Source organism: Dendrobates tinctorius, unplaced genomic scaffold (assembly GCF_039654945.1).
Source record: "Dendrobates tinctorius isolate UK_male_01 unplaced genomic scaffold, ASM3965494v1 ptg000028l, whole genome shotgun sequence".
Taxonomy (NCBI): domain Eukaryota; kingdom Metazoa; phylum Chordata; class Amphibia; order Anura; family Dendrobatidae; genus Dendrobates; species Dendrobates tinctorius.
This window is the reverse complement of record NW_027361696.1, coordinates 10,475,234-10,501,662: the sequence shown is the minus strand read 5'-3', so window position 1 is coordinate 10,501,662 and position 26,429 is coordinate 10,475,234. Positions and strand designations below refer to the sequence as shown.

At 48.9% G+C, this 26,429-nt stretch overlaps 1 protein-coding gene across 1 annotated transcript; it reads right to left on the bottom strand.

The window, feature by feature from the left end:
- Window positions 1–413: 413 nt before the first annotated feature.
- On the bottom strand, window positions 414–26,414 carry LACTBL1 (lactamase beta like 1). The gene is made up of 7 exons (XM_073569826.1): window positions 26,338–26,414; window positions 19,343–19,484; window positions 18,605–18,714; window positions 18,365–18,522; window positions 2,625–2,872; window positions 1,900–2,005; window positions 414–1,531 (listed from the first exon to the last, which is right to left on the bottom strand). Exons 1-7 carry the CDS (start codon window positions 26,356–26,358, stop codon window positions 553–555), a joined length of 1,764 nt encoding a protein of 587 aa, XP_073425927.1. The 5' UTR covers window positions 26,359–26,414; the 3' UTR covers window positions 414–552.
- Window positions 26,415–26,429: the final 15 nt, after the last annotated feature.

Below are 26,429 nucleotides of genomic sequence, written 5' to 3'. Positions count from 1 at the left end.
TAATAGGGACACAAATTTCTTGATGGGAATAATTAATTCTCTGCTACTATGACGTTGTGGGTCCCAGGGGACGGACACCCACTGGTCAGCAAGTTCTCACCTATCCTGAATGTTGTGAATCTTTCAGGTCCCGATGTTGTCTTGTAGTTTCAGCTTCCTGCATTTTATTAATGAGGTCCCTCTCCTATCAACTTGTTACCTTCAGAAATAAACATGGGACCTGGTGGTAGATGTCTTCACTTTGTGAATTTGCCATACACGACCCCTATATAACAAATGAGAACATGGCTTCCATCGGGGTCATCCTCAGTGCCACATGTGATGAAGCAAAGCAGTCCAGACATTGGGGTAACTAACATCTTTATTATAGGAGATAGTTTTACATATTGTGCATGGAACATCTCTTGCCCCCCTCCATTAACACTTTACTGCAGTCCCGATGCGGCGATCGTCCACATGTCATGGGCCCCCTCGCTTTATGTCGCCCCCTGTCAAACCTAGCAGTAAAGAAGGCTTTGAGTTCCTCAGTCTCTGCACATGACGGCATGTTGGCTAGTTGTAGAAGACAGGCTTATGGTGGATGCGGAGGACTTTGTAAGTGTTCAGACCCGGAGCATCAAATCCAGGAGACAAACCCTGAGCATCGTATGGGTAAAAGTTGAAGAGTTGTCTGTCCTGGGTCTCCAGTGATACGGATGCAGTGCCCAGGAGGAGAGTACATGGGAACTCTTTGTCAAAGACCACCTGTAGGACCCTATCCTCCAAGTAGTGGAGCCGTATCGTCCGATAGACCTCTGGGATCAGCTCTTCGATGTGAGGTCCAAATTGCTGCATGTCTAGTACTCCACCAGGTCCAACCTTGATCTCATAAAATGTAAGATTTGCGTAGGTGTAAAATCCAATGTAAGGCGTGGGATCGGGGGCTGGACGGAGTCTCTTTTCTGCCTCTCTGAACGCTTTTTCCATAGCTGGAATTAAATAGTTATAGGTCTTAGTGATGATGTTCTCATCTTGAGGCCGCGTACCAGACATGAGGACAGTGAAGCTCATGTGGAGCTTAGGAATTATGGAGAAGGTGGCAGAGTATCCATCCAAGTCTCCATCCTTGCGGATGATGTCATAACCAAGCTGCTCGTTCACCTCCCAGGGGGTCCCCGTTCTATTGGCGAAGTAATCAGTGGAACATTTGAAAAGCGGAGTCAGCATCATCTTCAGTGTATCTGGCTCCAGAATCCACCGGTGGTATGTTCCCAGAAGCACCATTGCCAACTTTGCCAGATCCGCTGCTGTAGAAAACATCTGACCCGATGGGCGATACCAGCCCAAATCATAGAGCGGTGCCACTTGACCACTGCCATAGAAACCAACAGCCATTTGAGAAAGAATTGGAGGAGTAAAGTCAAAGCCGGTGTCCTCCATGCCAAGACGATCTAAGATGTTGTCTGCCACCCAGCGCTGGTACTCTCCTTCAGACGTGTGTTCAGCCAAAATGTGGGCAAGCAAGGAAAATGCCAGGTTACTGTAGTGGCACCTGAAATAGAAGCACCATACATTATGGGCATTATAGCATAATGGGTATCATATGTCATGGCAGGAGTCCTGGCTCCAGCTCTGGGTACTGCTGGCATTATGCCAGTTATTGATGGCTTGCTCTCTGGTTTTGCTCTTCACAGTAAGCACAAGATGCTGACTTACTACCTTGTATGTCTGTCTCATATGATGTCACTGCCAAGGGGCCTGCTTGATGATGTCATCAGTCTTGGAAGATACCACTAGACACTTCCAGGAAGGGGAATTATGTGATGGGTAACAATGTAGCAATAAAGTCAAGTGTATCCAAGAGGCCGAGGAGCGACTGAGCCTGCCATACCCATGGCAAATATGATGGATCTCACTTACCTGGTGCCAGGATCAGCCACCAACACGTCATCACGGAGAAGCTCAATGGCCTCCTGGGTGGTTCCTCTCCACAGTAAATTTGTGGATCGCAGCCGTCGCGGAAGACCTAAAAATACAGAACTGATATTCATAGTGGTCCAACATCTGAGACCCCCTACAAACCTGGGAATCTATCAGATCATTAATTGATGACCGATCCTACAAGAGGAAGTGCAATTTTAAGCCTCAAACACTCCTGGCATGGACTGATGTATGGGACCCCGGGTGTAGACGGTGGGCTACTGGCTGGTCATTCAGCAGCTATGTCGTAGGCGCTTGTGTGTTGTTCACACAGCGGTCACTGGCACTCTAGGAGGTTATCAATCAGTGATGTCCTCTGTGGGTGCAGCATGTAATAGAGAAGCTGATATCAGAGGCACAACTGTGCCTGGGGATGCTGTCACCGGCTTTGTGCAGTGATATCTTGAGAGGAGCGGCAACAGAATAGCAGAAGTCCCAATATATCTGACAGCACATCCTGACAGCCCATCCTGGCAGCCCATTCTGACTGCCCATCCTGGCGGCCCATCCTGACGGTCCATCCTGACTGCCCATCCTGACTGCTTCCGTGCCCCTGCTCAGAGATTACACCTCTAATAATTCAGGTTTGGGGGTAAGATAAGCGGTGCATGTCTCAGCCCATTCTCTGCCAGTCACCCCTTTACCCCTGCATCCTACTGCCTTACCCGATAGCTGGCTTGCCATTCTGCGCAGTGTCACAGCCGTGGCTTTCACAGGTTGTGTGCTCTTTTCCATAAATGCTAGTCCTTCTGCCATGTATTTGTGCTCCAGGTGGCGCCTTCTACCCAGGGGGTTCTTGATGGAGAAGTTGGTGACATATCGCTCCAGGGGGTCATCCAGCGAGTTGAGTTCTCCTTCCTCCCATAACTTGTACAACATAAGGACTGGGAAAAGCTTGGAAATGCTGGCGATGCTGAAGGCACAAAAGATAGGAATGTCAGAGCTGCAGGCAAAATTGTTATCACTTTGCCTGCTAACGGCTGCCTGCGGAGCATTTCATAATGCCGGCAACATATGGGCAAAACTGCTGATTGATCATCTCATTGCTGGGGAGATGTGAGGGGCGCTGTATTTGGGGACATGATGGGGGTAGGTATGAGTTGGGGATGTGTATGGCAGGGCATGATGGGGATAGGTATGAGATGGGGAAGTGTATATGGGGACATGATGGGGGTAGGTATGAGATGGAGATGTCTATGGTGGACATGATGGGTGTGGGTAAAAGATGGGGATGTGTATGGGGGGACATTATGGGGTAGGTATGAGATGGAGATGTGTATGGGGGAACATGGAAACACGATGGGGGAGGTAGGAGATGGAGATGTGTATGTGGGACATGACGGGGAGAGGTAGGAGATGGGGATGTGAATGGGGGAAATGATGGGGGAGGTATCAAATGGGGATGTGTACGGGGGACATGATGGGAGAAGGTAGGAGATGGGAATGTGTATGGGGAACATGATGGGGTTAGGTATAAGTTGGGAACGTGTATGGGGGAAAGGTAGGAATGAGATGGAGATGTTTATGGGGGAACATGATGGGGAAGTGTGAGATGGGGATGTGTATGGGGGACAAGATGGGGGTAGGAATCAGATGGGGATGTGTATGGAGGACATGATGGGGGTAGGTAGGAGGTGGAGATGTGTATGGGGGAACATGATGGAGAGTAGGAATGAAATGGAGATGTGTATGGGGGAACATGATGGGTGAGGTAAGAGATGGGGATGTGTATGGGGAAACATGATGGGGGAGGTAGGATACGGGGTTGTCGTTGGGAGACATGATGGGGGTAGAAATGAGATGGGGATGTGTATGGGGGACATGATGGGGGAAGATATGAGATGGCGATGTGTATGAGGGGACATGATGGGAGGAAGGTATGAAATGTGGATGTGTATGGGGACATGAGATGGGAATATGTATGGGGGTAAGTATGAGATGGGGATGTGTATGGGGAACATGATGGGGTAGGTGTGAGAAAAGGATGTGTATATGGGGCATGAAGTGCGGCAGGTATGAGAAGGGTATGTGTATTGGGGGACATTATGGGGGTAGGTATGAGATGGGGATGTGTATGGGGGAACATGATAGGGGGTAGATACGAGATGGGGATGTGTATGGGGGAACATGATGGGGGGTAGGAATGAGATGGGGATCTGTATGGAGGATTTGATGGGGGTACGTATGAGAGGGGGATGTGTATTGGGGGGAAATGATGGGGGTTGTTATCAGAAGGGGATGTGTATGGGGACATGATGGGGGTAGATATGAGAAGGGGATGTGTATGGGGGACATTATGGGGGTAGGTATGAGAAGGGGATGTGTATGGGGGAAATGATGGGGGTTGGTATCAGAAGGGGATGTGTATGGGGGACATGATGGGGGTAGATATGAGAAGGGGATGTGTATGGGGGACATTATGGGGGTAGGTATGAGATGGGGATGTGTATGGGGAACATTATGGGGTGAGATATGAGATGGGGATGTGTATGGGGGAGCATGATGTGGTAGGTATGAATAGGGAAGTGTATGGGGGAACATGATTGGGGTGAGTATGAGATGGGGATGTGTATGGGGGACATGATGGGGGTAGGAATGAGATGGGGATGTGTATGGGGGGACAAGATGGGGGTAGGTATGAGAAAGGGATGTGTATGGGGGGACATTATGGGGGTAGATATGAGATGGGGATGTGTATGGTGGACATTATTTGGGGGTAGGTATGAGTTGGTGATGTGTATGGGATAACATTATGGGGGTAGGTATGAGATGTAGATGTGTATGGGGAACATGGAAACATGATTGGGGAGGAAGGAGATGGAGATGTGTATGGGGGACATGATGGGGTGAAGGTATGAGTTGGGGATGTGTATGGGAGGACATGATAGAGGGAGGTAAGAGATGGAGATGTGTATGGGGGACATGATGGAGGAGGTAGGGTATGGAGTTGTGGTTGGGGACATGATGGGGGTAGGAATGAAATGGGGATGTGTATATGTGTATGGGGACATGAGATGGGGATGTGCATGGGGGGACATGATGGGGGGTGGGTATGGGATGGCGATGTGTACGAGAGGACATGATGGAGGCGAGGTATTAAATGGGGATGTGTATGGGGACATGAGATGGGGATGTGTATGGGGGTAGGTATGAGAGGGAGAAGGGAATGGGGAACATGATGGGGGTAGGTATGAGAAGGGGATGTGTATTGGGGGGACATAATGGGTGGTAGGAATGAGATGGGGATGTGTATGGGGAAACATGATGGGGGTAGATATGAGATGGGGAGGTGTATGGGAGGACATGATGGGAGATAGGCATTGCATTTTTTGCTACGGTACAGCGTACCGGAAAATCTGAAGGTGCTGCCGCACACCTTAAAATAATAAAGCATTCATTCTCACCCTCTGTCGCTCTGTCACCGCTGCCGTCCTCCAGTCCCTGCTTCTTCCTGCTTGTACCCGGCTATGACCGGCGCAGCAGCAATGATGTCATCGCTGCTGCGCCTGTCACATGACGCCAGCAAAAGCAGGAAGAAGCAGGGACTGGCAGCGGTGGCGGAGGGTAAGAATGAATGGTTCATTATTTTAAGGTGTGCGGCAGCATGGGGGGCTGTAACCTGTGATGGGGGGCTATATACCACTGATGGGGGGCTGTATACCACTGATGGGGGGCCGGTCTGTTTTGGTTTGATTTGTTTAAATCGTCATTTATATTAGTGTTTTATGAAGTTTTGTACGAGTTCATTGAGTTTTGTTTCGTGAAACTTGTCTTAGATGGATAAAATAACGCACTATTTCTCGGGCGATGCGGCTCTGGCACGCAAAAGACTCCGAACAGATGTGGAGACAGAAACAAATCAGATGATAGAGCAGAACATGGCGATCAGCCATTGACAAACAGTAAAGAACGAACTCGAGACGTCGTGGCTGATGAAAATTTGGTTGAAATTCGGCGTTTCTTATAGAATACAGCTTAGGTAAATCGGTTAAGGAATATGAAAACCATATTTTGCTAGTTAAAAAAAACATTTATACAGTATTAGTCATTTTTTATTTTTCTTTTACAATTTGAATTACATAGTTTTTTATTGAAATTAGCGTACAGACTACAGTAGTGAATAATGAGAAATTAATCAGAAATGCGTACCGGCAAATATTTTTTTTTACAAAAAAAGCCCTGGAGATAGATATTAGATGGGTATGTGTATGGGGGAACAAGAGGGGGGAGGTATGAGGTGGGGATGTGTATGGGGGAACAAGATGGGGGAGGTATGAGGTGGGGATGTGTATGGGGGACATGGTGGAGATGAGGGACTTGTTGGAGGTAGGTATGAAATGGGGATGTGTATGGAGAGATATTATGGGGTAAGTATGAGAAGGGGATCTGTATGTGGGACATGATGGGGGTAGGTATGAGAAGGGGATGTAGAGTGGGGAAAAAAGTATTTAGTCAGCCACCAATTGTGCAAGTTCTTCCACATAAAAAGATGAGAGAGGCCTGTAACTGACATCATATGTAGACCACAACTATGAGAGTCAAAATGATAAAACAAATTCAGAAAATCACCTTTTCTGATTTTGTACGATTTGTTTGTAAAATTATGGTGGAAAATAAGTATTTGGTCACCTAAAAACATGTGTATAAAACAACAGGTGTGTACAGATAACAGCGCCAAAATCAGTGACTGTATGCGGTATGCCTATGGGGCGTGTTTTCACAGGCATACCGCATTCAATTTGGCTACCAGGTATTGTTATTTATGTTCCACGGCCCATACTCTTTCATTGTGGCCACTTAGTCACTGATTTTGTCGCTGTTATCTGTACACACCTGTTGTTTTACACACCAGTTTTTTGGTCAGTTCAGCACAATTTTCATTTTCAATTAATTGAGCACCTTTTTAACCTTTATGTGATTTTACACTCATATTGTTTTCCCATTTTTTATTAGCAATGCAGTGTATGGTTTATTGCATTTTTTCGCACTTTATGGCCTTTTGGCAATTGTATGGTCATATACACTCACTGGCCACTTTATTAGGTACACCATGCTAGTAACGGGTTGGACCCCCTTTTGCCTTCAGAACTGCCTCAATTCTTCGTGGCAGAGATTCAACAAGGTGCTGGAAGCATTCCTCAGAGATTTTGGACCATATTGACATGATGGCATCACACAGTTGGCGCAGATTTGTCGGCTGCACATCCCTGATGCGAATCTCCCGTTCCACCACATCCCAAAGATGCTCTATTGGATTGAGATCTGGTGACTGAGGAGGCCATTTGAGTACAGTGAACTCATTGTCATGTTCAAGAAACCAATCTGAGATGATTCGAGCTTTATGACATGGCGCATTATCCTGCTGAAAGTAGCCATCAGATGCCTGTTCTTAGCTGAGAGGAGTGGTACCCAGTGTGGTCTTCTGCTGCTGTAGCCCATCTGCCTCAAAGTTCGACGCACTGTGCGTTCAGAGATGCTCTTCTGCCTACCTTGGTTGTAACGGGTGGCAATTTGAGTCACTGTTGCCTTTCTATCAGCTCGAACCAGTCTGCCCATTCTCCTCTGACCTCTGGCATCAACAAGGCATTTCCGGCCACAGAACTGCCGCTCACTGGATTTTTTTTCTTTTTCGGACCATTCTCTGTAAACCCTAGAGATGGTTGTGCGTGAAAATCCCAGTAGATCAGCAGTTTCGGAAATACTCAGACCAGCCCTTCTGGCACCAACAATCATGCCACGTTCAAAGGCACTCAAATCACCTTTCTTCCCCATACTGATGCTCGGTTTGAACTGCAGGAGATTGTCTTGACCATGTCTACATGCCTAAATGCACTGAGTTGCCGCCATGTGATTGGCTGATTAGAAATTAAGTCTTAACACACAGTTGGACAGGTGAGTGTATAACAGAGGTACTAGGCCATACAGCTATTTGCACTTTATTATTGTGAATTACATACACATAGTGTTAATAATTTTAATACACTTTTTATATTACACTTTTACATTTATGAGGTATATTGGGGACATTGTTTTTACCTGGTGTTATTAATTCAGCCTGCATTATATTTGCTTGGGTCACCTTATATTTATTTGAATTGTACATAAAAAAAGTTTTGGCGTCCTATGTACTTATTTATTATTTTTGGCACGGTTTTTAGCCTGTCATTATGCACATGTAAAATTATTTTTTGTGTTATGTTCCAATAAAATAAAATCTTTTTAACTCAATTTATTTAGTAGTATTTTTTACTTAACCCTGCCGGACTTATAATACCCTCCAAATCCATTGGTTTTTGTTTTAATTAAGCCAGTACATGTCCGGGTCCGTCTGAAGCTTGCTAGAGAGCATTTGGATATGGTCTGATGAAACCAAAGTAGAACTGTTTGGTAGAAACAAAACTCGTTGTGTTTGAAGAAGGCAGAATGCTGAGTTGCATCCAAAGAACACCATACCTACTGTGAAGCATGGGGGTGGCAACATCATGCTTTGGGTGTTAGGGATGGTGGAACGCACTAAATATAAAATAATAGAAAGTGCGTTCGCCACCCGGGTCCACCGTGCAGAGGTGTTAAACTGCTGCTATATAATGGTAGACGCACAATATGGTGGTATATAGCACACGGGTTGAACGTCACCCGGTGTGCACTGGGCATACTCTGTTATATTCACAGAGTCGCCTTAAGGCATAAACATAAATGCCGAGCCTGTTGACCTCACAGGTCTCAGTGGTGTGCACGCACGGTATATGGTCACAGGACTCAGGCCAAAGACACAGGGTCGGTGTCCGTCTAGACCTACCGTGCATGCGGTGCCGCTACCGCGGATGCCCACAAGTGCTGCTGACTGCAGTGCGGCAACTGACTCAGCCGCTATATGCCAATGCCCAGGAGGGGCGCACTGTCGGACGCTAGCTCTGTGGAGATGAGCACTGTGGCTTGTAGCATGCCACTGACTGGCACTGACTCTAAGGCTAAAGGTACTGTCACATTTAGCGATGTACCAGCGATCCCGACCAGCAATATGACGCGGTCAGGATCGCTGGTACATCGCTAAGTGGTCGCTAGTGAGCTGCCACACAGGCAGATCTCACCAGCGACATTGCAAGGGTCAGGGGTCGCTACTTACCTGTCAGACAAGGTGATCCTGACATCCTCCCGCCTGCGTCCATGCGTCGCTCATCGTCCCAGCAGGAAGCCCAGCAGGAAGCTGACGACGAGAACTGGTCCAGGACGTTCTCGCGCGATCAGCGATAACCAGCGGGGGAGCGGTCGGAGGTAAGTATCAGACATAGCGATATCGCTAGTGATATTGCTATAACGTCACAAAAACCAGTGACGTTATAGCAATATTGCTAGCGATATCGCTTAATGTGACAGGCCCTTAAGTCCCTATCCACACACGTAATATCAGAGGGAGGGGATCTTAATGAGTCATTCACAGGTTCATGCATCCATCATCATTCACAATTAGAGACTACACTAGCGCATGGCCGAGCGGCCATGCGGACCTTTTATAGCCGTGCGGGACCTTCCAGATCTCTGGGATGGACCAATCAGATCAGGAGAAGGACCTGAGCACGTGACTCCCGATCTCCAATGGGAGATCGTCTCGTGAGCATGCCCAGTAGCGTGACGAGAGGACTTAGCCACTAGAGTGGTTTGCTGCAGGACAGCCTGCGCTGCTATTGCCGACCCAGAGGTGGCAGCAACAACCAGTCCCACAGAGCTGGTCTGAGCAGAGCGCCTGCGACGCCAAGATTGCTGTGCAGGCTCCTGAGCGGTCGGAGAAGAATGAGAGACCGCAGGATGCAAGGCTCTGGATTCCTGCTGTGCAGCTACAGGAACCCGACGCCTAACATTACCCCCCCTCCCCTCTGAGCCTTGGCACGCTCAAAAGCTGCAATCAGGAGCGGGGCGTGGATGTTCTCCACTGGCTCCCAGGTCCGGGCCTCTGGACCATGACCCTTCCAGTCCACCAAATAAAATTTTTTACCACGCACAATCCTGCATCCCACAATGGCATTGACCTCAAACTCATCCGAGGACAGGTCTGATGTCCCGGCAGATGACTCGGAAAACCAAGCCATGTGAACAGGCTTGAGAAGGGACACGTGGAAGACGTCAGAGATGGCCAAGTGTGGTGGAAGAGTCAGAAGGTAGACCACTGAGCTGATGCGCTCGAGGACCTTGAAGGGACCAATGTATCGCGGAGAGAACTTGGAGGACTCAGCCCGCAGCTTGATATTACGCGCAGAGAGCCACACCAAGTTGCCAGGGGCAAAAGTTGGAGCGGGGCGCTGATATGTGTCGGCTGACACTCTCATTCTCTCTTTAGAGGCTCGAATAGCATCCTGGGTGCGATCCCAAATGTCGCGAGCCTCCACTGCCCAGTCTGCCACCCTGGAATCAGTGGAAGACACTGGCAACGGAACAGGGACGCGTGGATGCTGGCCGTAATTGAGAAGGAACGGCGTCTAACCAGTGGAATCAGCCACTGCGTTATTCAGGGCAAATTCAGCCCACGGTAGTAAGGATGCCCAGACATCCTGCCTGGCAGAGACAAAATGTCGCAGGTATGTTTGATTGGCTCTCTCAACCAACCCGTTCGTCTCGGGATGATATGCGGAGGACAAATTGAGCTCGATACTGAGTAGACTGCAGAGCTCCCTCCAAAATCGAGAAGCAAACTGGGGACCTCGGTCACTGACTATTTTGTCTGGCATATCGTGCAAACGTAATATGTGCTTTATGAACAGTGCGGCGAGACCACGAGTGGAAGGCAGCCGCGCAAGTGGCACCAGATGCACCATTTTAGAGAAATGATCGGTGACCACCCAGATGACCGTGCTGCCACCAGATTTGGGCAGGCTGACCACAATGTCCATGCAGACCATCTCCCAGGGTCTGTCTGCCACCGGCAAGGGATACAGTAACCCAGCCGGCCTCTGCCTAGAGGACCTGTTCCGAGCACAAGAGATGCATGCTTGAATGTACTCTTTAGTTTTCCGAGCCATGTGCGGCCACCAATAAGACCTTGTCAGGAGTTCTGTGGTCCGCTTAATGCCAAAGTGACCACCCCCCCTGGACGCGTGTGCCCACGCGAGGACCTCCGGCCGCAGGCGAGGAGGGACAAGGGTCTTGCCCGGCGGAACTGCCTCAAGAGCAACCGGAGCCACGGTCCTCAGGCTCTCCATGGGGACAATTAACCAAGGTTCAGCCTCCTCTTCCTCCGCTGAGACCACCGAGTGAGAAAGAGCATCCGCACGGACGTTCTTCTCTCCAGACAGGTAATGCAAGGTGAAGCGGAAGCGGGAGAAGAAGAGCGACCACCTAGCTTGACGAGAGTTCAAGCGCTGGGCTGTTTGCAAATAGACCAGATTTTTATGGTCAGTGTACACCTGGAAGGGAAACTGGGCTCCCTCCAGGAGATGTCTCCACTCAGAAAAGGCCAATTTCATGGCCAGCAACTCCCTGTCCTCGATGGAGTAGTTTCTCTCCGCCGGTGAGAAGGTCTTTGAGAAGAAGAAGCAGGGATGCTTCCGACCTTGAGCATCCTTCTGGAAAAGAACTGCTCCTGCACCAACGGATGAGGCATCTACCTCTAGGATAAAGGGTTTATCCACATCGGGACGGTGGAGGATGGGAGCGCCAGCAAAATGGGTTTTCAGGGACAAAAAGGCCGTGGAGACCTGCTCTGACCAAACCTTTGGATTGGCTCCTTTCTTGGTGAGAGCGACCAAAGGAGCTACCAGTGTGGAGAAGTGGGGAATGAACTGGCGGTAATAGTTAACGAACCCCAATAAGCGCTGCACTGCTTTTAAAGAATGGGGATCCTACCAGTCCATTACCGCTTGCAATTTGGCAGGATCCATAGCCAACCCCTGGGCCGAGATGATATAGCCCAGGAACGGCAAGGACTCCTGCTCAAACTGGCACTTCTCCAGCTTGGCAAAGAGAGAATTCTCCCGCAAACGGTCGAAGACCTTGCAGACGTCTCCGGTGAGAGGTCAAGTCTGGAGAAAAGATGAGAATGTCATCCAGATAGACCACCACCGAGGTGGAAAGCATATCGCGAAAGACGTCATTTACGAAGTCCTGGAAGACAGCAGGTGCATTACAGAGGCCGAAGGGCATGACCAGGTACTCATATTGGCCATCCCTGGTATTAAAGGCTGTCTTCTACTCGTCTCCTTCGCGTATGCGGATCAGGTTGTATGCCCCCCGTAGATCTAATTTCGTAAAGATCCGGGCCCCTCACAACATGTCAAACAACTCAGAGATCAAAGGAAGAGGGTATTTGTTTTTTACAGTAATGGCGTTGAGACCTCTGTAGTCAATGCAGGGGCGCAACTCCCCACTCTTCTTCTGCACGAAGAAGAACCCTGCACCAGCAGGCGACACCGATTTTCTGATAAACCCTCCTGCCAGGTTCTCCCCGATATATTGTGACATTGCCTCTGTCTCCGGAAGAGATAGAGGGTACATGCGGCCTCTAGGAGGCTCCGCGCCTGGCAATAGGTCTATCGGGCAATCATAAGGAGGGTGCGGCGGAAGCGTCTCCGCTGATTTTTTGGAGAAGACGTCCGCGTACTGCCGGTAGTGTCCAGGGAGCGCGGAAAGATCCGCGGGCACCTCCGTGGATGCTACTTGAACACTGCCCCTCATGCACCTTCCCTCACAGTCCTTGCTCCAACCCAGTATACTCCCCGAAGACCAATCTATATGAAGGGAATGGTAATGGAGCCACGAAGTCCGAGAAGCACCTGGTCGATGCCATCTGGCAAAATGAACAGGGACAACGTCTCGTGGTGAGAGGGTGAGATTGAGAAACCAAGAGGTGCTGTCTGGTGTGTAACTTGGGATGGTAAAGGCGCATCGTCAACCACCCTGATGGTCAAGGGACGAGGCAGTAGTTCCAGCGGAATAGCATGCTTTTGGGCAAAGGATGAGGACATGAAGTTTCCTTCTGCCCCGGAGTCCACCGTGACCTCTACCTCTCAGGTGGAAGCACCGCTATCTAATGTCCCTCGGAACACTCGTTTTGGGGAAAAGGTTTGCATATTAGTTAAACCACCACCTATGACCACTGGACGTGATCGTTTTTTCGACCGCAGAGGACATGTGCTAGCCGAGTGACCAAAGTGCCGGCACTGGTAACAGCGTGCGAAGTTTCGCACCGGACGTGGATTGGGGCCGGTGCGAGGCACCTCCATAGGTTCAGAAGGTGTAAGCTCCTGAGTGGGAAATCTTAGTGGCTCGGAGTAGGTGGGAGCCAAATTAACCCTTCGTCTGGATTGCGCACTTTCCAGCCCGCGCTCTGTAAACCGGAGATCAATGCGGGTGGAGATGGCAATCAACTCCTCCAAACTTGTGGGGACCTCTCTGGTTGCTAGAGCATCTTTGACATGCTCCGCTAACGCTCTCCAAAACACCGGGACGAGTGCTTTATCAGGCCACTCCAGTTCGGAAGCCAATGTCCGGAATTGGACGGCATAATGGCTGACCGAGAGAGACCCCTGAGTTAGGGCCAATAATTGGAGAGAGGTGTCATGCGTGATCCGTGGTCCCAAAAAGACCTGCTTCAGAGCCGTGAGGAACTGAGCAGCACCCTGAACCACAGGGTCATCACGCTCCCACAATGGCGTAGCCCACTCTAACGCCCTGCCTGATAGGAGAGAAACAATAAACCCCACCTTTGCCCGCTCTGTGGGAAATCGTGTGGCCAGTAACTCCAGCTGAATAGAGCACTTGCTCACGAAACCCCTGCAGGCGGTGCTGTCACCGGAAAACTTATCGGGCAACGGGAGGCGGGTTATTGTCAGCATAGGCGTGGGTGTGGACACGAGAGAGACAGCCTCTGCGACTGCCTGAGCAGCGGCCACTGTAGCATTCGCAGCTGAGGTGGAGCTCTCAATAGCCGCCAACCTGCTCTCCAGCTGCCGAATGTACCGTTGTAGCTGCTGCAGGTCCGCCATTAGTAGCCAGACCCTGGTCCTTGTGTAATGTTAGGGACGGCGGAACGCACTAAATATAAAATAATAGAAAGCGTGTTCGCCGCCCGGGGTCCACCGTGCAGAGGTGTTAGGCTGAGTTCACACGTAGCGTTTTTTTCGCGTTTCCGCTGCGGTTTTAACCACGCGATTTTGCCGCGAAAACGCGAAAAATAAGCTTTCCATGCATTCCTACGGGATTCCGCAAAGCTGTGCTAATGCTGCGGTTTTTACCGCGGCGGAATCGCTTCGCGGTAAAAAACGCAGCATGCTCATTAATTTGCGGAATCGCGGCGATCCCGCACCCATAGGAATGCATTGTTCCGCTTACTTCCCGCATGTGCCTGTGCACACCATGGGGAAAGTAAGCAGAACAATTGCGGATGGTACCCACGGTCCGGAGGAGAGGAGACTGTCCTCTGGGCTCTGGGTATCATATCCCTGTAAAAAATAGAATTTAAAATAAAAAATATTGTTATTCTCACCTTCCGACGTCCCGCGCAGTATTCCCGCCTCTCTCCACGCATCCGTTACCAGTAATCCTTTGCGAAAATGCCCGCGATGACGTCCGTTCTCGCGGGATCGCGAAGTCTCACGGTAATTCGCGCGACGTCATCGCAAATTACCGCGAGACATCGCCATCCCGCGAGAACGGACGTCATCGCCGGCATTTTCGCAAAGGATTACTGGGAACGGATGCGCAGGACGTCGGAAGGTAAGAATAACACTATTTTTTATTTTTTTTTACATTCTATCTTTTACTACTGATGCTGCATAGGCGGCCTCAGTTGTAAAAAGTTGGTCACACTTGTCAAACACTATGTTTGACGAGTGTGACCAACCTGTCAATCAGTTCTCCAAGCGATGCTACAGATCGCTTGGAAAACGCTAGCATTTTGCAAGCTAAATACGCTTGCAAAATGCTAGTTTTTCCGCGGGAAAATAGCGGGAATTTAAAATGCGATTTTCCCGCGGAATGGAATTCCGGAATTCTCGCGGTAATTTCCGCGAGAGTTCCGGTACGTGTGCACTTAGCCTTAAACTGCTGCTATATAATGGCAGATGCACAATATGGCGGTATATCGCACACGGGTTGAACGTCACCCGATGTGCACTGGGCGTACTCTGTTATATTCACAGAGTCACCTTAAGGCATAAGCTTAAATGCCGAGCCTGTTGACCTCACAGGTCTCAGCGGTGTGCACCCACGGTATATGGTCACAGGACTCGGGCCCAAGACACAGGGTCGGTGTCCGTCTAGACCTACCGTGCGTGCGGCGTCGCTACCGCGGACACCCACAACTGACTCAGCCGCTATACGACAATGCCCAGGAGGGGCGCACTGTCGGATGCTAGCTCTGTGGAGATGAGCACTGTGGCTTGTAGCATGCCACTGACTGGCGCTGACTCTAAGGCAAAGTCCCTATCCACACACGTAATATCAGAGAGGTAGGGGATCTTAATGAGTCATTCGCAGGTTCATGCATCCATCATCATTCACACAGTAGCAATTAGAGACTACACTAGCGCATGGCCGAGCGGCCATGCGGACCTTTTATAGCCGTGCAGGACCTTCCAGATCTCTGGGATGGACCAATCAGATCAGGAGAAGGACCTGAGCACGTGACTCCCGATCTCCAATGGGAGATCGTCTCGTGAGCATGCCCAGTACCGTGACGAGAGGACATAGCCACTAGAGTGGTTTGCTGCAGGACAGCTTGCGCTGCTATTGCCGACCCAGAGGTGGCAGCAACAACCAGTCCCACAGAGCTGGTCTGAGCAGAGCGACTACAATGCTGAGATTGCTGTGCAGGCTCCTGAGCGGTTGGAGAAGAATGGGAGACTGCAGGATGCAAGGCTCTGGATTCCTGCTGTGCAGCTACAGGAACCTGACGCCTAACATTGGGGCTGTTTCGCTGCAAAGGGACCAGGACGACAGATCAATGTGAATGAATGGGGCCATGTATTGAGAGATTTTGAGAGCAAACCTCCTTCCATCAGGAAGGGCATTGAAGATGAAACTTGGATGAGCCTTTCAGCATGATAATGATCCCAACCAGGGCAACGAAGGAATGGCTTTGTAAGAAACATATTAAGGTCCTGGAGTGGACTAGCCAGTCTCCAGATCTCAACCCCATAGAAAAACATTGGAGGGATTTGAAAGTATGTGTTGCCCAGCAACACACCCAAAACATCACTGCTTTAGAAGAGATCTGCATGGAGGAATGGACCAACAGTGTGTGCCAACCTTCTGAAGATTTACAGAAAACGTTTGACCTCTGTCATTGCCAACAAAGGATAAATAACAAAATATTGAGATGAGATTTTGTTAATGACCAAATACATATTTTCTGCCATAATTTTAAAAATGCATCTTGCCAAATCAGACAAGGTGATTTTTCTGGATTTGTTTTGTCATTTTGACTCTCATAGTTGTGACCTATGATGTCAATTACAGACCTCTCTCATCTTTTTATGTGGGAGAACTTGCACAATTGGTGGCTGACAAAATACTTTTTTCCTCACTGTATATGGGGAGACATGATGGGCATGTGTATGGAGGACATGATGAGGGGTAGGCATGAGATTAGAATGTGTATGGGGTACATGATGGGGGTAGAAATGAGATGGGATGTGCATGAGGGACATGATGCGGGTAGGAATAAGATATGTATGCGTATAGGAGAACATGATGGGGGGAGGTAAGAGATGGGGATATGTATGGGAACATGATAGTAGTAGGAATAAGATGGTTATGTGCATGGGGGGACATGATGGGAGCAGGGTATGAGATGGTGATGTGTATAAAGGTACATGATGGTGGGAAGGTATGAGATGGGGATGTGTATGGGGACATAAAGGGGGTAGGTATGAAAAGGGGATGTGTATGGGGGGCCATCAAGGGGGGGAGGTATCAGAAGGGGATGTGTAAGGGGGGACATGACGGGGATAGGAATGAGATGGAATGTGTAAGGGGGGACATGATAGGGTAGAAATGAGATGAGGATGTGCATGGGGTGACCTGATGGGGGGTAGGAATGAGATGCGGATATGCATGGGGGGAGATGATGGGGGTAGGAAAAAGATGGGGATGTGCATGGGAGATCATGATGGGGGTAGGTAGGAGATAGGAATGTGTATGAGGGGACATGACGGGGGATAGGCATGAGATGGGGATGTGTATGAGGGGACATGATAGGGGATAGGTATAAGATGGGGATGTGTATGTGGGAACATGCTGGGGGATGGTAGGAGATTGAAATGTGTATGGAGGACATGATAGGGTAGGTATGAGATAGGTATGTGTATGGGTGACATGATGGGGTAGGTAAGAGATGGGGATGTGTATAGGGATGCTTGATGGGGGAGGTAGGATATGGGGATGTGCATGGGGGAGATGTTGGGGAGGTAGGACACGTGGATGTTTATGGGGGACATGATGGGGGAAGGAATGAGATGGGAATGTGTATGGGGAACATGATGGGGATGTGTATGGGGGAAGATGATGGGGGAAGTCTGAGATGGGGATGTGCATGGGGGTAGGTATGAAATGGGGTTGTGTATTGGGAGACATGATGGTGGTAGGTATGAGATGGGGATGTGTATGGGGTAACATGATGGGGGTAGGTATGAAATCAGAAAGTGCATGGGGCAACATGATGGGGGAGGCATGAGGTGGGGATGTGTATGGGGGAAAATGATGGGGAGGTATGAAATGGGGATGTGTATGGGGGCACATGATGGGGGTATGTATGACATGGGAATGTGTATGGCGAGACATGTAGCGGGTAGGTATGAGAAGGCGATGTGGATGGGAGACATGATGGGGATGTGTATGGGGGACATGATGGGGGTAAGAATGAGGTTATGTATGGGGAAGATGATGGGGGAGGTGTGAGATGGTGATGTGTATGGGGAACATGAGATGAGGATGTGTTTGGGGGAACATGAGATGAGGATGTGTTTGGGGGAACATGAGATGGGGATGTGTATGGGGGAACATGAGATGGAGATGTGTATGGGAACATGATTGGGGGGAACATGAGATGGGGATGTGTATGGAGAACATGAGATGGGGATGTGTATGGGGAATATGAGATGGGGATGTGTATTGGGGAATATGAGATGGGGATGTGTATTGGGGAATATGAGATGGGGATGTATATGGGGAACAACATGAGATGGGGATGTGTATGGGGGAACATGAGATGGGGATTTGTATGGGGGAACATGAGATGGGGATGTGTATGGGGAATATGAGATGTGGATGTGTATGTGGGACATTAGATGGGGATGTGCATGGGGACATGATGGGAGAGATGTATGGGATATATGAAGAGGAATGTCACACATTACTTGTGAGAATGCAGAGCGCTCTTCTGACCTCTGTGCGGGTCGTTTGTGCAGACCCTCACCGGTAAATGGTGTATTCGTTGGGAGCAGTTGAGAAGGGATCAGATCCGTTTTTCTTTCCGAAGTTCCCGGTCCACAGTACGGTGTCATTGTAGGTGACTATGGCAGACATGGCAGGCAGCCCTGGCGTGCGGATCTTACTCCTGAGAAATTTGTCCACCTGTAGAGATATAATGAGGTGGGGAAGAAGAGGTCACACAATCGTTTTGATGTTGTCCTGATGTATCTAGGACAGAACTGACCTTCTCCAGAGCTTCCTTCAGGACCGGCACAGGGTGGTCTAAAGACACTGGTTCTGGGAATCGGGGGCACATCTTTACCAAGTCTTTCATGACCTTCTCCTCCACTGGAGCTGGAGGTTAGAGAGAATCAGAAACCATAACTATTGTATATGTATAACAGAGGAATGGGGTACATGAAGGCAGGTGGAGTGCATAGGGGCCAGCGCGTGAGGGCAGGCGGGGCGCAGAGGGTCACGCATGTGAGGGCAGGCGGGGCATGGAGGTTCACGTGCATGAGGTCAGGCGGGGCGCAGAGGATCATGAGCGTGAGGGCAGGTGGGGCGCGGAGGGGCCCGCGTGTGAGGGCAGGCAGGGTGAAGAGGGGCACACACGTTGAGGGCAAGGGGGCACGGAGTGGCCTGCACATGAGGACAAGTGGAGCGGCCTGCGCGTGAGGGCAGGTGGGGAGCGGAGAGTCACGCGCGTGAGGGCAGGCGGGGTGCAGAGAGTTATGCGCGTGAGGGCAGTCGGGGCACGGAGGGTTACGCACCTGAGGGCGGGTGGGGCACGGAGGTTAACTTGTGTGAGGGTGGGCGAGGTGCGGAGGGTCACGCGCATGACCCTCCGCGCCCCGCCCACCCTCACGTGCGTGAACCTCGACGCCCCGCCCTCACTCGTGTAACCCTCCGCGCCCCGCTCACCCTCACGCACGTGACGCTCCGCGAGGGACACGCGCGTGAGGGCAGGTGAGGGACGTACCCATATCCTGTTTGGGCAGCTTAAATTGCCAGATGAAGCAGCCCGTCATTGTGATGGAAATGAGGAAGGAGAGGATGAGCCCCAGGTGCGTCCATTTCCACTGCACAGGAGTCGTCCGGCTGAGGCCTCTCCTTCTCGATGGCTGCAGGTAAAAGAAGCACTTACTACAGACCTAGTCACCGGTTACAACTTGCCGCCATGGCTGCACTTCACAGAGGATGCATTTATTACAGATTATACCAGATTTCACACATTTCCTTCTAGCGCATCTCCTGGTGGCTCCAGATGATGGAGTTGACCACTCGGCAGCACAGATGACGCTAATCTTTACTGAGAAATGATATGGAAAGTAATGACACCTGTATCCAAGGACTGACATGAAAGAGGGCAAGAGTGGAAAATGGAAGCTGCTGCCTTACATGTGCAGCTGAAGGTCACCTGCTTCACCGGTAGTAAATTGATTGCGTCCCAGATGCTCCTGTACCTGTATTGTGATGCCCACTCTTGCTCGGTCTCCCTTCTATAATGATGGCTCCTCATAGCCATCCATGTGCTCCTGGAGATGGTCAGGTATAACGCCCGGTCCCCCCCTGCAGTGATGGCTCCTCACAGCCATGTGCTCCTGGAGACGGTCAGGTATAACGTCCGGTCCCGCTCTGTAGTGATGGCTCTTCACAGCCATATACTCTTGGAGATGTCAGGTATCACACCCGGTGTCCGAGTTTGAGGAATATAACCCAACTTAATCACTTTTAGTCCCGGTTTGGAACTTACAGCTCTCTGGTGCCCCAGTTTCTCATTTGATACTAAAACCTATATCAGACAAGGAACCAACCCAAAAGGTAGCATGTTTTGGCACGGAGTACATGTTTGTTTGATTGTAGAGCAAAAGAACGAAACTAGTAAATTTATACGTTTACTCCGGAAAATATATGTAGCGTTGACAAAATACAGTATGCACAAAAAGTTACAAATAAAAGGGATTAAAATAAACTTACTACATCTCAGTCACTGGTATGATGTGTCGATGAGGAGAGGGGTGTTCCCAAAGAAAAGAAAAGAGCCAGTCCACAGCATGGATGTTCGCTGTTGTCCCAAGGTCTGAACACCCTACATAATGGCTGTTCCTGTTTCATAGTTTGCCCATATACTTAGGGACTCCACTCTAGCTCACCTCACTTGTTGGGCTGTGTTAGAGGATGTACAACTTTTTTGGAAAGTTATTAAAAACTTCTACTTGCCATATTTTTGGCTGGGGGGGGCTCACAGAGTGACGACAGGGGCATTATATTTTCTTTTACAAAATTATCTTTCTTTTGAGACCAAATATGCCATGTCTGCAGGCTACTGGGGTGCAGAAACTATTTCTCTGTTTTCTGCGGACCCTGGAAGCTGCAAAACACTGCCATACGTAGCTTTAATTATACTAATTCTGAAAAACATATTTTTCCTGTCTCTATGATTTTTGTGTGTTAATAAATTCGACCTGGAATAGACAAAGGAGATTTTGGCTGAAAAAAAACGGCTTTAACTGGCCAGATGCAGTAACAGTGACCATGTGCTGAGGGAAGGGGGGAGTGGATAGAATTTCACAGAAACAGAGAGAGGGGGGCTGCTGCTGCGAGGGGGAGAATTGCTTGTGAGCTCCTGTGAAGCTCAGTGTTACACTGCAAAAGACAAATGGGATGGGGCAGCAGGAGCTCTGTATGTGTACCTTAGGGAAATAGGAAATACGTCATATTTTCCTGACACCTGGTCCCTCTCTCCAGTGATGGCTCCTCAAAGCCATGTGCCCCTGGAGATGGTCAGGTATAATGTCCATTCCCTCTCTGTAGTGATGGCTCCTCACAGCCATGTACTCCTTGAGATGGTAAGGTATAACGCCCCATCCATCCCTGTAGTGTTGGCTCTTCACAGCCTTGTGCCCCTGGAGATGGTCAAGTATAACGTCCGATCCCCCTCTGTAGCGATTGCTCCTCACAGCCATGTAGTCCTGGAGACGGTCAGGTATAACCCCCGGTCCCCCTCTGTAGGGATGGCTCCTCACAGCCATGTGCTTCTGGAGACCATCAGTTAAGGAGTGAATATACCGCGTGTGCAGCTGGTGCGGTGGAGGGGGCCCCCGTAGGGGGGTGCTAATAATGAGGGCAATCTTGACCGTGTGTGTGTCGGAAATGTGCAGAGAGGTGAGTGATGCTCTCTCTCTGTGTGTGTGTGGATGGCGGAAAGGTCAATGATGGGGGTGGTGGGTGAGCTGGCAATGATGAGGATGGTGGGGGAGAAAACAATGATGGAGTTGATGGAAAGGACAATGATGGGGTGGTGGGGAGGATAATTATGCGAGTGGTAAGGAGAGCAATGATTGGGGTGTTGCAGAGGGAAATGATGGAAGTGGTGGGAGAGAACAATGATGGAGGTGGTGTGAGAGAACAATGATTGGGGTGGTGGAGAGGAAATGATGGAGGTGGTGGAGAGGGCAATGATGGGGGGTAGAAGGTAATGATCAAGGTGGTGGAAAGGGCAATGATGGGGCTGGTGAGGGAGAAGGCAATGATGGAGGTGGAAAGGGCAATAATGGGGTGGTAGGGGAGAACAATGATTAGTACGGATGAAATATGCTGCAAGAATTGACATTATAAAGATTTGAATTTGCTGCAAATCTGCAAGGAAACAATAAGCAGCGTGTGCATGAGGCTTCAGGGATCTCATTCACTTTGCATATACTGTAAAACCTTGCATATATTCTTTGTGCACATAGCCTTACAGGTAATTGGGGAGAGTCACAGACTGAATAATTTATATTATTGAGTGGCAGAGATTATAGTTAATGGGGGTCACTTTATATTTTTAATGATGTGTGGCTAATAGTATACTAAAGGTGGGGTACATATCTGTATTGAGGTGAGATACACAAGTATGTATACAATATATGTGACCTTATTTTCAGTGCTGCAAAGATTATCGTGACAAGGCGAGTCATGGCTGGAAGATGTTGACATGAAGGTCTGACCAGATGAAAAAGAAACAGGAGAAAGAGGCTCTAATCAGACGAGACGTCAGCGGTAAGTGCCTGGATACAGATAATATTTTGTATCTGTGTGAGGTATGAACTAGGACCGTGTAAATACTCCCTTTGTCTATATTTGTATAAACGTATATTATAGTGTAAACCTAGGAGTTTTATTGATTTAGGACCTTTTTCGTTTGTCTGCACATGGAGGCATTCAAGGAGATTTTCACATATGAAGCTTTGATTATCAGCCTCCATTCACTAATATGAGACACTTTTCTCTAAATACTCCTGCAGCATCTTTTTGTGTATAAACCGATAGGATCCAAGCATATAAATATATTTGAAACCCATATGTACCTTTATCCAAGCCTGTTTTCTTGCATATGTTTGCCCTCATTTGAAGCATACCAATGTATTATATATATTTTTCTATCATCGATTTTAATATTGTTTAAATAAAATTGCATTTTATGGCATTTAAGCTTCCTATATGTTTTTGGGATTTAGTGTATATTTATGTATAAGGAAATGTTTTACCTGTGACTACTACTATTGTGTATGTTTCTGCTTTGTATAAGAAGATGTTTATAGGGACAATGTAGTACCTAAAATTAACAACAAGTAAATTAATAGTTAATAGTTAATTTAGGAGGGGTCACTGTGCACAATTCAGAAGGATTTCCTGAGTTTAGTCAGTTGGGACCAGGGCGCCCATTTAGCTTGGGTGGGCTATATAGCCTGGGCAGCATTGGAACACGTAATGTTATTAAGAGTGAAGCCCAGCCATCCAGTACCAGTGGGTCCAAACATCGACAGTAACAGCAGTGACATCAGTGATAGCAGTGCAGCAGCAGTGGGAACTGTAGCTACAAGAGAAGTCACAGCATTGAGGGAAGGTCGCTCATCATGTGGCAGCTTATTGCGTGGGCTTATGCCCTGAGAACCAGGGTGAAATGACTGAGGGAACTCCCAAACTAAGTAAGTCTGGAAAGGGAGGATGCTGAGGAACCGAAAGATAGGGTCCGACCCAGGAACATGCTAAGTGATAGAGAAGGACAGGGAAAGAGGAAGAGTTGCATTGAGTGAATTCTGATGTTGATGCTATACTAAACATGGATGTGCTGTGTGAGAAGATCAATAAAGTTGTTTATTTGAAAGTTAAAATGGACAGTAGCTCATTTTATGCAAAACCGGAGAGAGGAAGCTTCCAACAACATTGTGAAGGCCCTGACGGTGCAGGTGATGGAGCCACAGGTATGCATAATGATGGACAGTGCTTGCATGTGATGGGAGGCCAGGGTGTGTTAAAGCAAATAATCTCAGACACGACAACCACCTTGGCCTACCCTCACATCTGCACTGTGCGATTTGGAATAATAATGTTACCTGTAAAATCCCTTATTCTACGTTCTCATATGTGTGTGAAATGTCCGTGTGCTTCCATATTTTTTTATCGGACGGCACACAGACTCATAGAGTTTTATAGGTCACAGATCTGAGAATGTTTTGTTCTAATCCGATTTTGACGATCAGCATAGGACATGCTGTTAGGAATCTGGGTTCTATAATGCCTATGCGGGAATCCAGATTCACACATTTGTCTCCAGAGGCTAAGTCCTTTGTCCTAGCTTCTGAGCATGCTCACGGGACTAGCTCTCATTGGAATTCAGGAGTCAGGTGCTCAGGTCCTGCTCCTGATTTGATTGGTTATGCTCAGGGCTCTGGAGATTTCCGGCAGGTCCCGTACGCTATAAAAAGTGCGCATGGCCGCTATGCCATGCGCTAGTATTTTCATACTGCTGTTGTATATATGGTGATGGATGCTTGGACTGGTGACTGACTTATTATGAAACCCCTTTCCTCTGATATTACGATTGTGTGAGTGATTGGGCAGCTGCCAGTAGCAGCGCTAGCGTCAGCGCACTCCAGCTATACTTTTCCAGCAGCTAGCGTCCTGCATCACGCCAGCGAGTTTGCGGTGTCTCCTCTGTTGCTCCGTGCACACCGCGCTGCGGTTGCAGTCTGTCGGACGTTCGCAGTTGCGACGTTCCACATCTTTTGTTACGGTAGGTCTAGACAGAGTAGTCCTGCGGTTTAAGGCTACTCCTGTGACCTTAAATACCGTATCTGTGTTGCTGTCAGTCTGTGACATAGAACAGACCCAGCGTTATTATATACTCTGTGCGTGCAGCTCTGTGTGTGAACAGAGCTTGCCTCAGTGCATATTGGGTGCAGTTATACCCAGTGCACACTACCGCCGTAGTGCTCTGCCTCGGTTAGCAGCGGTCTTTCCATCTGCCGCACGGTGGACCCCGGGCGGCGAACATGCTTATTTACATTTTTTTAAGCGTGTTCCGCCGCCGTAACACATGCTCAATGCATCTGTAAAAGCGTGCAGCACACCAACACTGCACACGGATACAGGAATGTAGCCTTATTATTTATAGAACAGTCCCTTAGTATATAGTGTACTCACTTATTATATATAGCATAGTTCCTTAGTATATAGTGTGCTCACTTATTATGTATAATACAGTCCCTTAGTATATAGTATACTCACTTAATATGTATAGCACAGTCCCTTAGTATATAGTGTACTTACTTATGTATAGCACAGTCCCTTTGTATATAGTGTACTCACTTATTAAGTATAGCGCTGTCCTTAGTTATATAGTTTCCTCTTTTATTATGTATAACAACTTCCCTTATTACGTACCTTCCTCTATAGTTATATATGGTGCCGTCCCTTATTATATAGCTTCCTCTGCTGTAATGTACAGCACTGTCTCTTACATAGTGTATTCTTATTATTCACAGCGCTTTCTTTTATTACATAGTACGCTCTCTTAGATATAACATGACTGCTGATGGAGTAGCCGGTGACCTGATGAGGGGGGCCCAGACACATTTCTTGCACAGGGGCCCCAAGCTGTCAGTGTCTGCCCCTGGGTCAGGTATAACTCCCAGTCACCCTTTGTAGTGATGGCTCATCACAGCCATGTACTCCTGGAGGCGGTCAGGTGTAGCGTCCGGTCCCCCCCTGTAGAGATGGATCCTCACAGCGATGTACTCCTGGAGACGATCAGGTATAATGCCTGGTCCCCTGGTGTAGTGATAGCTCTTCACATCCATGTACTCCTGAGACGGATTGGTATAACACCCGGTACCACTCTATAGTGATGGCTCCTCACAGCCATGTACTCCTGGAGAAGGTCAGGTATAACGTCTGGCCTCCCCTCTCGAGTGATGGCTCCTCACAGCCCTGTGCTCCTAGAGACAGTCAGGTATAATGTCTGGTCTCTACTCTATAATGATGGCTCCTCACTGCCATGTACTCCTGGAGACGGTCAGGTATAACACCCGATTCCCCCTCCCTTGTAGCAATGGCTCCTCACAGTCATGTGCTCCTGGAGACAGTCAGGTATAACGTCCGGTCCCCCCCCGTTTTAGTGATGGCTCCTCACAGCCATGTGCTCTTGGAGATGCAGTACTGGGGATTTTCTGCGTAATCTGTAATCCTCAGACCTCATTCACTGGGCAGATTTACGAGGTTGTGGATTAACTCAAACATCACCAGTGTAGTAGCATCTCCACACTCCTAGTCCTCTGTTCACACAGACAGTGGGGTGTCTCTTGCAGGACTCGGGGTGTGGGGTGTGGGGGGATCTCAGACTGGTTGTACAAGATTTAATTTGTGGAATCTATGATCCAATTTGCCCCAGTTATTCCGCTGCTATAGAGATGTGCGTAATATTCAGTGCACCGGGACCTTTTGCCACTCGTCAGGATTTGACACTTCAGTGGGGCCCCCAGAGGGCCCATTTACTGCTGGGACATAATCTCTTGATTAACACGGTAGAAATTCCACTTGCTAATGACAAGAGATGAACTTTACCAACCTCAGAGGTGAAGACCTGAGACCCAGAAGTATCTAGTTTTTAGAGATGATGACCACCCCTTTGAATCCTTGTCTCTTCCTTACCTGGATTGGCAGTCCATCCATCCCCGCTATAGTGACCAGCGTTCCGCATCAGCCAGGCTCCTCCAATGTGATCTGTGGAGAAAGAAGAGAAA